Raw genomic sequence first — 16,272 nt, forward strand, 5'->3', positions numbered from 1 at the left:
CCTGGTGTATTGGTCGGACCTACGGTCGAATTTAACCTAAAGAATTCTCTAAAATAGAGTTGGAATCAGAACGACGTAAGCGAAGAAGACGTCTACAAAAATATACGACGCGCGGCCTTGGTGTATTGGTCGGACCTACGGTCGAATTTGACCTAAAGAATTCTCTAAAATAGAGTTGGAATCAGAACGACGTAAGTGAAGAAGACGTCTACAAAAATATACGACGCGCGGCCCTGGTGTATTGGTCGGACCTACGGTCGAATTTGACCTAAAGAATTCTCTAAAATAGAGTTGGAATCAGAACGACGTAAGTGAAGAAGACGTCTACAAAAATATACGACGCGCGGCCCTGGTGTATTGGTCGGACCTACGGTCGAATTTGACCTAAAGAATTCTCTAAAATAGAGTTGGAATCAGAACGACGTAAGTGAAGAAGACGTCTACAAAAATACACGACGCGCGGCCCTGGTGTATTGGTCGGACCTACGGTCGAATTTGACCTAAAGAATTCTCTAAAATAGAGTTGGAATCAGAACGACTTAAGTGAATAAGGCGTCTACAAAAATATTCGGCAGTTATTTAAACAGTCCGGAGTAGTGCCCAAAGAGTGATGCAGAGCAGAGGCGGTTCCTTGGTACGTGCATTTGTGCATTGCACTGCTTGTCTTCAATCTCCACATAACAAATTACAACCACATCTGTGCCCCAGTGATCGATGTAAGAAATTCCTAATTCCCGTCAGGTCATTATTTGAGCTATCTTCTAGTAAAAAAATCCCGCGCAGGAGCAAGCGGTCGTGCATACCCCAATATGCACAGAACCAACTTTTACCATACTACTAAAACAGCATCGGGCGGCATCGAGACAGCCCGAAGTAGCCGAAACGGTGACATGAGCGAGACAGATTACACTATTAACGTCAAATTACGTGTTAGAGCAGTGCAGATACATAACCCATCCGTGCATTATCGAAGTGCTTTGACGGCGAGTGAATTTTGCATCACTTTGATCACGCGTAATCCAATGCGTTTGGAATGGATTCGCTTAGAAATACTAATGTTCAATGTTAACGCATAAACATTAACACATTGGAACTCGTTCGCGGTGAAATCAAACGGTTTCGCTATATTTTCAACGATGAATTGAGTGTCCTTTATTTTCAAGATAATTTTGTATTATTTAATCAGTTATTTTACAATATAACTTAGAAGATATAATGAATTTCAGTCGGTGTTCCCATTCATTAATTTGCTCCACCTAAATTACAGACTAGGTACATTTTAAAAGTGAAATGCACTGCTGGTAATTACAGTCACGGGCCGCGTCTGATGCAGAGAAGAAAATAATAAGAGATTTATGTGGAGTAGGTACTGTTTGAAAATAAAATATTTAAATTAAATTAAATTGAACTCTTTTTTTTTACATTAATTACAACGACAACACTGGTTTTTACACCGATTTTGAATTAAATTATCCAATAATACATTATTCATTTTAACTACATTCAAATGTAAGGACAATGACATATCTGTTTTTATACCTGTCTGTTTTTCCGGTTTCTTCAACATATATTTTTGGTTAAAAATAACGAAAGTTCAAAAATTATATTTCCTCAATGAATGTTATGATAACATCTCCTTGCGGAAAGTCCCTACCATTATTTTCATAATACCGTGTTTACATAGTGTATCCGATTTGAGAGGAACCATTTATTGGATAACCAACGACTTTGCCGTAGGTCACCCTAAGCGATTGGCTTCGTTTTGTGTCCGGGTTCATTGGGTTAGGTTTGTCTAGGTCTTGGCGGCGGGTGCATCTGCCCACCAGCGTGGCGGGCCGGATCGGGATAAACTGGCTGAGGTAGATCATTTGACCTCATCAAAAGGACTCTCTTGACCACCTTGGGAGTGATGAAGTCATACGTCCGTAATTCCTAGACACACTGACCCACAGTATGATACACAGTCCACCCCTCTGCCTATTTCCTTTCCAGAACCTCCACTTCTTCCTTACCTAAAAAAGATCCTCCATAACGCATCCCCAAATATGACATAGGCCCTGAGGGAAATTATTTTCCTCGGGCTTCCTGTGTGGTTCTAATCAATGGTTCTAAATCATCCACTTGGACCATGGGGCTTTTAAAGTTCAACCCATGGTGTTGGTATTTATAGCAATTTTAATGATTGCAGCGTCCTCATTTTTTTCCACTACTTAGCGTCTAAAATAATTTAGTTTTGTTATCTATTGAAGACGATGTATGAACGCGAATTAAGCAAGAAATGAAAGCCAAGACACATTTTACAGCGAACCTAGCTATCTGCCTACCCCTGCGACTCAATGGCGATGGTTTGGGTTTTAATATCAAATATATTCCGGCGATCTTTCATTATCATGTTCCAGGGACACTAACATGTTCAGTGGTGAGTTATGTTTTCATTTCAGCCGGTTTCTGAGTTGGGTGAGATTGGACATAACTTTTGATGAGTTTTTTCGGGGCAACACGTGTCACCCGAGTTTTAATTAAAAGGTGGCCTGCGCCTTACATAAAACATCTAACTTATGTGTTTGATGTTTCCTTTTAGAATTACACGTGAATTTATGTGCCCCTTACACGCTACATGGACATATACAATGTCCACGATAAAAAGCATTTCTTTATTGAAACTTGCTTACATAATAATAATTTATACAAAAATATATCATCCGCGTAACAATGTATTGGTGCACAGTAAACCACATTAACGGTGGAGTCAGAACCGATCCCTGTGGGCCACCACAATTCAATTACGATTTTTATAACTTAACTTTGATATTGCGGATTTCTTGCCAACTAAGAGCGTTCAACCCTATCATTTTTCTCACAAATCATATCCGTTTCTATTTTGCAACGATAGAATCCGTAATATTTGTGCACAATGTTAGTCAATCGAAAGGAGTAATCTATATGTTAATTATTATAAGAATACCAGGTGATTATGACGTTAGTAGGTATAGATAAAATAAAGGAAGCATTTAGAGGCATTTTAACGGTGAAGACAGAACCGATCCCTGTGGGACGCCATAATTTAGTTATGATGGCGAGGAATGTTCGGATAAATAGGATAGGATAAATGATATACCTGCAGACTGTTGAAGAGGTAGAAGAAGACCCAGGTTATGATGACGTTGTAGTAGAGTGCCACGAACAGGGTGACCACACAGCTGCTGATCCCGATGCCCCCCAGCCAAGGGTGGATGGTGTTCCACACGCCCAACGCACCAAGCCGCATCTTCTGGCCGATGGCAATCTCAATCAGGAAGAGGGGGATACCCTCCAGGATCAGCATGAACACGAATGGTATCAGGAAGGCACCTGGCGACAAACAGAAAAAGGGTTTCATGAAAAACAGAACACTGGAAACATATATAACATTTACAGAATATGACAATGACAAAACAGAAGATTGACATAACGGAACATTGAAGAAAAGTGAGGAAAAGTGAATAACAAAAACACACCTTACCTAACTCAAACTAACCTAACAAACCTAACCTAACCTAACGTATTGTTTTGACATGTTCTAGACCAAAATGCCATCTATATTTTGCACTCCAAATATGCTCACAATCACAGGTAAAAGTTTGATTTGGTTCAGGTATCTAGAACGGTCGATCGATAAAGGTTTTATAGATGACGTCGGTAACATGTCATCGTTCCCGATAATGCATGCAGATCGCCACAAATAAATAATAATTCACAACAACCAAGTGTTCTTAATCTATTTGACGTGAAATGTTGTTTGTACGTTACCGATCTGCAGTCGTGCTCGAGAACGGTGACAAGTTACCGACATTATCGATCGATCGTGCTAAATACCTAGTTGTAACCGGTATTATAGAAACAAAGGGGATATGGAATATGGTAGTTTTCCGATTGTCGCCATGGCGCCAAACAGCGGCACCAATGGAAGTTATGCGTTCGGTTCGTACAATTTTTGCAGAACAATTTGCAGAACAGTATGGATGAATGATATTGGTGTATCTCATAATAATAGTTCACGGTTTATGACCCATCTCCCTTATATATCTTATCTATGTCTGTGACATAACTGCGATCTATTTTTATTAATCAAAGAGATCGAGGTTTTTGTCACATGCGACTGCAATAATACTTCCACTAATGCATTTGTTGTTGTTTAACGCGGGTCAATTACTGCGTTACATCAATCAATTGACATGGCCAAGGAAACCGCGATGGCTAATGGAGATTGGCGCCAATCAATGCAGATAATGCAACAATAATTACTGTGTCATCTTTGTTTTGTTTGGTTGTGGGTTTAGCTAGAATGGATTAGCTATGCAAATAGGTGAAATATGATATATTTATTCAAACGTCATATATTGGCTTTTACAATACAGTGATAAACGAATTACAAGCGTACAGTGGTAAACATGATAATAATAGCAATAAATTGAATAATTAACTAAAATTATTATTATTCAACATCGGTTCGAGGGATTGTTAGGAGGCTAGGTTTAGAAAAAGGCAAATACTCATATGATGAAATTGAACTAACTCTAAACCTCTCTCCTTTGGAAGTCCGTCGGGAAAGAAATGACCTCATTTGCTTCTTCAAAATTATAAATGGTATTATTGATTCACCTACTCTACTGCAACTCATTCCCTTCAATATCCCCTCGCAAAGACTCAGAAATAATGAACTGCTCTTCCTCAACCATCATTCGACAAATTATGGATATTATTCACCATTGTCCAGAATGTGTAGACTGGTCAACTCAAGTCAAAACCTTAACTTTTTTGGAATAAGTCTAAATGATTTTTGCCAGTCGCTAAACAAGTGACGGAATATTATAAGTGTCCTGTGGTCCTGACCCACGGCGTATTCTTGACTTGATTCGACTTGTTACTTTATTTTCTTATATTATATTTACCATATTATGTCTTTGCTTTCATGTACTTTTGTCTACTCCTGTATTTTTCATTTTACTTTATTCGTGTTATTATTTTGTAATTTGGACGATGTCCGGTAATAAATAAATAAATAAACATTTATGTGTAAACAAGAACACTATTGCAATTGATGCAGATATAATATAAGTGCAGTAAGACAACGCATAATTCAAAAGAAATATATACCAGTGTAACAAAAGTTGAACTACATTATTCTAGGTTTGTATAAGACCTGTCAAAGTCAAAGTATGAGGTGAGGTGAGTTATTGTTACCCACAAAATTAATTGAATAGCTGAGTAGCCATCGCAAAAAATAAACAAATTTCCGGGTTGTTTAATAGATTTTAGTTAATTATTATTTTTAATTAAAATAAAATTGTCACTAACAAAAGCTGAACTACTTATATTACTAACGTAAGCCAAAAGTCAACGTTATCCCTTGGAGGGCTGTTAGGTCAACTCTAATATACTCTAATATGGAATTTTGTAACTATAGCAATCGAAAAACTAATAAAAGTGCCAATATCTCGAAAACTAGCGATGTTTTACTAAAGTCATATTGAGATATTCTGTTCCGCCATGAGTTGGCCACAACATTAACCAAAACAGACGAAAGGTGTTGATATTTAGCAAGAATAAGTACTCGCAATATTGTAAAATACACCTAAAAAAACATTACAAATGGTACTTATTTACACAATACATTTGATTGTCGGGACGTTATTCATACACCTATACGCCACCAAGGTTAGCAGGCATGGTTGTAGTGAAAGGAACTTCTTGAATAGAAAACCAAGGCTTTCTTTTGTGTGACGCTCCATTTTGATTTGAATAGAAGTCGACTATTCTACCGACCCCTTTTGGAGAATTCAAACACCAAAGGGGTCCAGAAAATGCAAAGGTATGCGAATCTATACAATTTTGCTGTCTCTGTGTGACCAGTACCAGTTACTGTACGAGAAGGTAGGTACTAGCTACTAACGGTGTACCTACTATCTACCTTATATTAAAAAGAATATATTTGCAAAACTGAAAAATCAGAAAATACGATACGGTCACATCTAAGACTTGAAACTAGGACCCTTGCCTTGACGGGGCACTGCTCTACCAACTGAGCTAATGGGACTTCTTAAAAACTACTAACATTGTCTTCATTTTCTCACCGCACATTTTAATTGGCTTTATGTATGACCGCAAGATTCAACCCGAACTAAATGCAACCTAGACAGTGTCTTAGATAAATATATCTTATTTTTATTTTGTTGTGCGACATCTATTGACTTTTTTTGTAAGTCTAGGGTGAATATTTTTTTTATTTTTGGAATAACTTTATGAGTAAAACCTCAAATTATAATATTAAATTATTGAAGACGTTAGACGTTAAAGGTAAATTTGAAACAGAAAAATCAGAAAAAGATACGGTCACATCTATTACAATTTGAGGGTTTACGTATGATAATCGTTTAGGTATGATTTGAGATTTTCACGGCCAAAAGTATTATAGTGATTTGTTTTTGGGGTATTGTACCGTGTTGCTCTACCTCCTTCTTTAGCCAACGTTTCGGACAGCATTGCAGTGTCCCCAAAAACAAATCACTATTATACGCTAATCGTTACTCGAAACAAACACAAAAAATGTAAATATTTACTTTTGATGCTTTGTTACTTAGTTAACAATAGCGGGGTAACTCTAGTTATTTACGTTTCTACATAAATAGTTGTTTTATTTATTTATACTATACGCCCGCTAAATACTTCTACTCAGGATTTTCAGGCAGATAGTAACAAATATACCGTGTATATCGCGCGTCTCTGGATAAAAGGTTTCGCAGTCCATCAGTCAAATTAAGAGGAAGCTACAAGCCAAAATGTGTATATTCTTGGTATACCTTATATTGTAGGTAATAGCATTAAAATCACTTGACAAACGGAGTCTAGAAACGTTCGATTTCAAGCACAAAACTGGTTTTTATTTATTTTGTAAATAATTTTATAAGAAAGCAAAAAAGTTAATCAAGTGAAACTGTTACAGATAATCTTAACTATAATACTGTTTTTTTAAGTTGTTTCCTTTACCCGTTTATACATTTCTATTGAAAAAATATTTTTTTTAGTACAGGGTTTTCCAATAAGAGATGTTATTTTGAATAGCCCGCTATTTCGGTAGATGTTACTTTTGAAGCTGTCATTTTTTGACATTTGACAAGTAGAAACTATGCCATTAATAAAAATGGAACGATACACGCTTCCAAAACGCATTGAAATTATTAAAATTCACTTGAGTGAATCAAATGCTATAAGGTTTAAATTCCCGCTTAACACCATCCGCCTGTTTTGATTTATGCAAGAAAAAAATATGGCCAAAATGTGCCTTTTATTTTATTTTGTCGATGTTCAGGCATAAATATTTAATTTTTTTCCGATCATTTTATAGATAACTTAATTTTCCACATTATATAATAAAATCCTGACCGAAAATGGGTTCGTAAGTAGGAGATTTTGAACTTTAAAGCAGTTTTCATAGGCCTTATACATTATTTTTTTCTGTGCTTATAAAAAGACTTATCTAAAAAATACTCGATTTTTTCAAAGGCCTGCAAATGCAAATGCATGCAAGCACACATGTGTATATAACAGCAGACATAATTGAACAACATTAATTAAAGCATCTGAAACATTTCTAGGCGACCAAATTTTCAAACCAAAAACACATGATTTTGCATTACTACGTATGGCATCGTCTTAACCTTCCCAGAACTTCATCTCCTACCTTTCCCTAAAAACCTCCACACAGGATCCCCAAATATGACATGTAAAAAAAGGTTTTCAAAAGTGTGTTAATTTGACACTGTGTTGAGTTGTCAGTTTTTAATTGCAACAACAATATCCGGACTGGGTCATTTAGATACTCGCTTGTACCTATATTGCATGCAGTTGGCAACACTTTCGCAGAAATTGTATGCAGCTACAAGAAGGCTATAATAACATACCTCAATAATAATAAGCATTACAATATTATTCTTCTGCCTGGGTACCATGATTACTGTTCCACTTACCACTAAATTATTATGTACATGTTTGTAAAATAAATAATATTTCCCCATACATAATTTACCCATACGCAAAAATGTTGAACTAACAGCTAAAAATCATAAAACAGACGTGAGTTAAAAGAGTATTTTATTTTATATTAAATTTTTATATAAATCATACTATATTTGAAACATTTTACTCCTCTGTGTTTTTTAGTATCTGGTTCGTTCGATATTGTAAATCACTATTTTGATTAATCTTTATAACGAATTGTGTATTATGAATACCAAAAATAGGCTTTAGATAAATTGAAGGTTTTCCTATCGTTTCGCTAGAGTAGAATACAAATAAAAAAATAAATTACTCAATAAAAAATATAAATGTAAACTACAGGGTTTCCAATAGAGGTGTAATTTTTTCAATGCGTTTTGGAAGCGTGTATCGTTCCATTTTTATTAATGGCGTAGTTTCTACTTGTCAAATGTCAAAAAATGACAGCTTCAAAAGTAACATCTACCGAAATAGCGGGCTATTCAAAATAACATCTCTTATTGGAAAACCCTGTATTACGAGTTACGCCACCATTATCCATCACAATACTCACAATCAGAGCTTCACAAAACGACTGATTGAAGTTGCAATTTCCAAAAATTACAGATTGCATCATTTCTAATGACCTAGTTCATGGTTACATGTGATTGTTTGTGAAAAATATTTTTTTTGCAAATAGTCATACCTACTGCCTGTAGGAATATAAATAACTAGCTGACGTGTACCCGGCCTTGCTGGGGGTTATCCTTAGGAGATAGACATATACCGTCAAAGACTTTTCTGTAGGCCTTTTTAAGATATACAATTCCTTAGTACATCATTTTGATGTATTTCATAAGGTTTAGCCAGCGTTAGCAATGTAAGCGCCCGAAAATATTTTTTTACGACTTGATTACAAAACATCGACTTTTCTCTACTTTCGATAAATGTAGTAAGCATGTTTTATATACATAAACCTTCCGGAAGAAATTCTCTAAATGATAGTAAAAACCTTATCAAAATCTGTTGCGCGGTTTAGAAGAACTAAGCGCACAAACAGACAGACGCGGAGAGCGACTTTATTGTGTACAATTTAGAGATTGGGCGACAATATATATTTTTTATATTTTGTCCCTAGCCTTGTACGGAACTGTTGGTCTGAAGAGAGGCTAAATTCCTATAAATTGTCTCATCAGTCCGGAGTCAGTGAGGCTATGTCTGAAGAGAGTGTAGAGCTAAATAATTTGTCATGGCAATACTGAAAGTACGTATCACTACGGATTTCATTCAGTTTAATCATCAGATTTAAAGTCTTCTTCTTCTTCAATGGCGCTACAGCCCATTTCGAGCCTTGGCCTCCTTTAACATGAGCCTCCACCGCCCTCTGTCCTCGGCCGTCGTCTTCCAATCTGCAACATGGAGTAGTCCTCTGGCATCTTTCCTGACATCGTCCTCCCATCTCAGCCTAGGTCTGCCCGCCTTTCGTTTGCCTCCCGGGAGTCCTGTTAGAACCTTCTTTGGTACACGTGTGCTTGGCATTCGGTGCACATGTCCGGCCCATCTTAGTCTTTGGACCCGTAAATGAGTAGAGAGTCTGGGAGCTTGGTAGATGTCATATAGCTCCTTATTGTGGCGGATTCTCCATGCCTCTCCCTCTCGCACCGCTCCTAAGATTCTTCCAAGTACCTTTCTTTCGAAGGTGTCCAGCCGTTCCGCAGACTTTGCTGTCAGTGTTCCCGCCTCACATCCATAGGCCAAGACCGTTCTAATAATTGTTTTATACAGGGTTATTTTGGTTTTCCTATGGACGTTTTGGGATTTGAACACTGTCAGCAACGCGAAGTAAGTTTTGTTAGCGGCTGTGATGCGCTTTCTTACTTCTACTGGGTCTTCGTTGTCCTGCGTTATGATGGAGCCCAGGTAGGCAAACTCTTCGACCACTTCAAAGTTATAGGAGTTTTTAAAATTCACTTTATCTTTTATTCTGCGGTGTGGGGTTCTGGTTTGCATCATGATTTTAGTTTTGTTCTCATTGATTTGCGCGCCCACCTCTCTTGCTGCAGTCTCCAAAGGGTCAAACACCTCTCTTACAGCCTGTAAGGATCTTCCGACAATGTTAAGGTCGTCTGCATATCCAACTATTTGATTGCTTTTGTAGCAAATGTTTGAGTCGGTAGCAATCATTGTCTTCCTCACGACGTGCTCCAGAACAATATTGAAAAGAGTGGGAGCTAAGCCATCACCTTGTTTCAGCCCCTGGGAGACGTTAAAATCCTCCGTTGTTTCACCTCCTATCCTTACTCGACATCGTGAACCAACCATCGTTGCTTTTACAAGCTTGATTATTTTGGGCGGTATACCAAAATTTAGGAGTATTTCATATATTTTCTCCCTATCTATACTGTCATATGCCTGTTTGAAGTCAACCAGATTTAAAGTCAGGGGTGCCAAAAACCTGAAATCCCATAATTAACAATGTTTCCATGCGCTAATACATTAAAATACTAATTATTACGATTGTGATTCCGTCTGCCTGTATGTAACTCCGGTTCAACGAAATCTAGAACTTAAAATTTAAGTTTCATTTTTTTAAAATTGGAAGTGTTTGTTTTGTGAATCCAGACAAGCGATTAGTATCTACCTACCTATAACATTTTTTAAATAATTTTGTTTGCCATTTTCTAAATTAGAACTGATTTGTCGAAAATTCAGACTGTCCCCTTTGATATTTAGACGAGAGACGAAGCGAACAAATTGGTTTAACGTTTTTTACCTCCAATTAGTCCAATTTGACTTTCCACGCTCTCAACAGTCGAACGACCGGAAACTACCGAATCCGGTCCCCGCGCACTCAAACACGTTTCGACAAGTTATTAGTGCGCTAGTCCTATAATAAACATCAAAACAAATTAAATATAATTTTGTTGCGTATTATTTTATATCGAATTGGAATTAAATGCGCATTTCCCATTATTTTGTTGTTGGTGTATCTGGTGTTATTCAGGACGCAAACCATCGATCAATAGCGCCGTCTGCCATCTGCCGGAGCGCCCCCGCACTACTGGAGGCTCGGCGTAGCCCTCACCCCAACCCTTCTTCCAAAGCGATGCCGCCCCCTCCCAGTGGTGACGTCATAGCCGCCCGAACTGCAGTGGGAAGCTAAGAATAGAATCGATCGAAACTTTTGCTCTTCGCCTGTGACGCGGTGAGCTACTTGAATGGATGACAGACGAGATAAGAGGGAAATTTAAATTATGTAACGTGTATTGGAAAAACGATTGCATGACGAAATTGCACAGATGTGATTTACACGTACCAATATTGAATTACTAAATAAAACACATTTTGCACGATACTTAAAAATGGTTGCTTTGGATTAAAATTTTACTACTTATGTATATAGCATTATATTCATCAGGGCTGGACTATACAGTAAATAGAAAACTTATGATATTGCGTGAATCATGTATTTGAAACTCCAGATAATTGGAATATTTCTGAACTTATCAGAAAACTAAAAACTGCTTTTGAAAGGCGATAAAATACGCTCTCAAATTTTATTATTATAAATATTAATTACATATTTTAATGAGATCGTAAAAATAAGATAAAAAATGGCTCAAATTATTATTTTTAACTAAAATTATTGATAACGATAAACTATTAAAAAACATAGACAAATGGTTCAATACTAACTCAACACAGTGACTATTCAACACACTTTTAAAAAGTGATAAAAAGTCGATAAAAACGATGAAAAAAAATAATAACCTAACCTAACCTAACCTAACCTACTTAACCCAGTTAATAATGTTTTTGTTTCATCACTTTCCATGACTTTATATAACTTTTTAAAGATGTGATGAATTATCATTTTGATGATTTATCCGGTCACCGTTTATTTTGCATGTGAACTCAGTACAAGAGTAGTCTCAACTCTCAACTACCCGAAGCCAGTGGGACTATGGAATCCCAATCTGGGCATGTCTTGAGGGTGAAGGGAGTTGAAAGGAGAAGGACAAGAGGAAGAGGATGTTTGGGTACCTGGCTATTCAGGTCTGATCACGGTTAAAGTCATTCTTTTCAAGCAACGTTTTGATTCCAAGGACGGGTGGTTTCAGAAAATTTAAACAATTCATCAAATTTCAAAGTTAATTTTTAAGTTCTGTGAAAGTCATATTGAAGTTCTGTTATTATATCAATATGGGCAATTGCTTCACAGAACTGAAATAATAAAAGAACTTTCACAGTCCATGAAAATTAACTGTATGATGAATTGTTAAAAGTTCTCTGAAACAACCCGTCCTTAAAGTTTTTCTTCTTCGTTCATATTAAGAAGAGTGGCAGGCAGCGTTGCAAGTTCCGAGTTTAATTAAATTTTACACACTTAGGACGGGTTGTTTCGGAGAATCTGAACAATTCATCAAATTTCAACGTTCATTTTCAAGTTCTGTGAAAGACTTTTTCAAGTTCTGTTTTTATTTCAGTTTTGTCAAGCAACTAGCCTACAATGATATAAAAACAAAACTTGAATAAACCTTTCACAGAACTTGAAAATGAAGGTTGAAATTTGATGAATTGTTCAAATTTTCCGAAACAACCCGTCCTTAATCTTCAAATCAAGAGAAAAAACAAACCATATTCTTTACCCACCCCTTCAAGCAAAACTATATTATAAAACTATATTTCTTTATAAAATTTTAGACGCTTGACGTTCAAAGTGGGAAGAAAATTACTGTCTACATCTGATGTAGAAAAACTTTAGCAGTGTGTATATGTGAGACTAACTTTAACGGGGGGCTAAAAATATTGTTATATAAATGAATGAAGATGGACAATCGTTGGATAGATTAATTTAATTTAAAAACACAAAATACACGCGACATGTAAGAGATAATTATGACGTCACTATACGGGTGCTCGATTATAAATAAACCACTCACTAGATCGATATCTTCGGACTTTTTCTATGAAACAAATTGGTCCTACATAAGCATAGATATGCCAATATATAGACAATAAAATTTTCTTTGGTAGCCTACTTATTATACTATACACCAATGAAAAACTCTGAAAGTTTATTACATAGATTTTCAGAGGTTTTCATTGGTGGATATAGTTAGGCAATCATATGACGTCACGATATTTCGGATTTATCGGAGTTATACCCCCCTGTGCTCGAGTCGGAATGATTTCCAAATTCCGCCGCAATAGTTTGGTGGGGGTTACGTGTCGTTTCAGGGTGGCAAGCTGTTAGACCTTGCCAGTAACAAAAATTAAATACGCGAGAGCAGTTCCTACAAAAATCTGCGTAAGGCACGGGCAACGCCGGAAACTTCAAATTATTCTATCTATCTTCTATATAAATACAAATGTTCGTTTGTTCAAAATCTTACATCTCCGAAAGTTCTTCGCCGATTGCTTTGAAATTTTCACACAACGTTGCATTCGAATACGCGTGCGTTTTTATATACTTATGTTACATACCTACATGTCAGCTGTTCACCCTTTCGCTAAAACAACTTTTGACTAAATAAATTGTATACGCTTTGCAACAGAGCTGTGCAATGCACTTTCACTGGCCATTCGATAGAACACAAACTATCTTTATAAATAAAAAATGTAAATATTCGTTTGTTCACAATATTAAAGCTCCGATAGTTCTTCACATATTGCTTTGAAATTTTATACGCGTATGTACCTTTATTATACAGATGTCACCTGTGACAGGTAAAAACATGCTTTTAAAATAAAAACAGCACCATCTGTTGTACGTAAAAGCAACACGCTCTATTTTGTATCTATCTGCACACACAGACTGAGCAACAGCAACGCGTGGCGAGGTACAACTAGTATTAAATAAATAACTTGTTAGATATTTCATGTGTGCCAATTGGCAACGGATTGAATTGTTTGAAGCCGACTTCATTTTTCTAGAAATTTATTGTCGTTCGGCTTTAGCAAGGACTGTAAAATATTATTGCGTGTTTGTACTAAATCCCCTGAGCTTCTGTAACACTTTGTACAGACAAATAGGTTTTCCTTTCGTGATCGTGTTTCCTTTTCATAAAAAAAAAAACAATATTTATCATTTTTTCTTTTCGTCTAATATTTCCCTAGAGATTTTATTTACCCGCCTTACACATTTTCATCAAACTAAACGATTGTATTTTTATGTGATTTATTACACGACTTCGCCCTAAAACAAATACTATTTAAATTTTGACATTATTTTAGATTTTCACTGCCGATCGTTATTATTTTTTTAGGTTTTTATGACGTGTTTCGCTTCCTCATTCTTTCGCGTTTTGGAGAGCGTTACAGAGTCCGTGTCCACTGACTCATCATCAGGGCAGATTTGTAGATGAGTTTATGTTTTTTTTACATTAGCTCCACACAATAATCCCTGATGAAAATTATGTCATCTTTGGAGATGCTGTGTAGGGTTTTTTAAGGAAATTAAGGAGAGGAAGGAAAAGAAGGCGAGGAAGGAGAGGAAGGAGAGGATGGAGAGAATGGAGAGGAAGGCGAGGAAGGAGAGGATGGAGAGGAAGGAGAGGATGGAGAGGAAGATCTGGGAAAGACAACGGCATAAGGGTTGGGGAGGAATCTGGGGGTGACGGAACGTTTGAATTCATCCTTCCCACTGTAGTGCAAGACGATGGGGCGAGAGAAAACAGTCTCTCAACTAGACGATCCTCACCCCGTGAACCTGGGCACCCATGCTAACTCACCAAACGCAGCGAACCACTTGGGGTGACCTATGGCAGAGGTGTTGGTTATCCAATGAATGGTTTCCGGGGCGGTGGTACCCATACCCGCTTCCCAAATTAGAACCCACGGAAGAGATTAACCCAAGAAGTGTGATCTATACCGATTTAAAGAAAACTGATTTAATCAGCTTATAATAAGACCTTATTAAAGCATCTCTCCGGGTTTTACCCTCAAATATTAAAGCAGTTTCGTCTGCGAAACAAACAATGTTACCTGAGATATCTAAATTACACAAAGCATTAATGTAGATAAAAAACAATATTGGTCCAAGCACACTACCTTGCGGAACCCCAAAAGAGATTGATTTACTATTGCTTAAATAATTATATATCTCTACTTTTTTAATTCTATCACTTAGATATACCTATACCTTCTGACTCTTAGGCCCTAGTCTGGCCAATGAAATTGATAATAAGTTGAAATGTATGTAGAAGTGATTACGCGTTCCAAGCGTCAATCCTCTTACTGTGGTTTTCTACGTTCAGTTTTCGTGTAGTCTGTTCAATGTTGTTGAAAAATCACGATCTACGTATATATTTCCAAATAATACAGTTACGTAAAACAATTAATTTGGAAACATCTTTCTTACGACCTTTAGTCAAATTTAAACAATACAGTTAGTGGGGAAACTTTAAAGGGTAATCAATAACCATTAATAATTTCTGACATTTTACTCTGAAATCAATATGGCATCTATAAATAGTGTAAAACAAAGTGACTATCCGCGTCTGTCTGTTTGTGCGCTTAGTTCTTCTAAACTACGCAACGGAATTTGATAGGATTTTCATTTATAGAACTTCTTTCGGAAGCTTTATGTATATAAAATATGAATATTATATTTATAGAAAATAGAGAAAAGTCGATGTTGCGTAATCAAGTCGTAAAAGAAATATTTTAGGGCGCTTACATTGCTAACGCTGGCTAAACCTTATGAGATACATCAAAACAACGTACTAAGGAACTGTACATCTTAAAAAGGCCTACAAATAAGTCGATTATGCTATATGTCTATCTCCGTCAGCTAATAGGTAGGTAATAAAAATGAAAGCAATTATTTTTTAGTGTCTTTATTTTTCGTCTGTATGTAGCTTAACCACAGTTTGATAATGCCTACAGAAGGCGAAACAGCTGTCAGACGTAATAATAATTACACATCCAGAACTTGTCTATAAATAATTTGAATACTAATATTGTTGAATTTTTCAGAGTGTCCGGGATTATAGTGCACAAATATGGAAGTAATTCTACATCATTCATACAAGTAATAAAGATAATAACTTTCATCAAAATTTTAACGTTAAAAGGTAGTTTCCAGTTACAAAAGCTGTTTGTATGGAGAAAATAAAATTCTTCTCTGGAAAAATATTTTTGAAAGGGAAAAAAACAACGAAATTTCTAAAAAAGTTATCTGTCTTTTTTATATTTACCATCATGTAGAATCACCTAAGTAAGTTTACCTACCCTACAGAAGTTTGTGCATTTTAC

The 16,272-nt window shown here is 36.3% G+C and overlaps 1 protein-coding gene across 2 annotated transcripts in view; it reads right to left on the reverse strand.

Annotated features, from left to right (window-relative positions):
• Positions 1–16,272, reverse strand: part of LOC149410161 (sodium- and chloride-dependent transporter XTRP3) — a 150,358-nt gene that overhangs the window by 41,210 nt on the left and 92,876 nt on the right. For both annotated transcript variants that reach the window (XM_089648610.1, XM_089648609.1), the window contains exon 3: positions 3,119–3,351. In XM_089648610.1, the coding sequence (XP_089504736.1) occupies positions 3,119–3,351 (233 nt within the window). The remainder of the gene's footprint in view (positions 1–3,118; positions 3,352–16,272) is intronic.

The sequence above is a fragment of the Hesperophylax consimilis genome, chromosome 28, assembly GCF_061612785.1.
Source record: "Hesperophylax consimilis isolate HC1 chromosome 28, BYU_Hcon_1.0, whole genome shotgun sequence".
In the NCBI taxonomy this organism is placed as follows: Eukaryota; Metazoa; Arthropoda; class Insecta; order Trichoptera; family Limnephilidae; genus Hesperophylax; species Hesperophylax consimilis.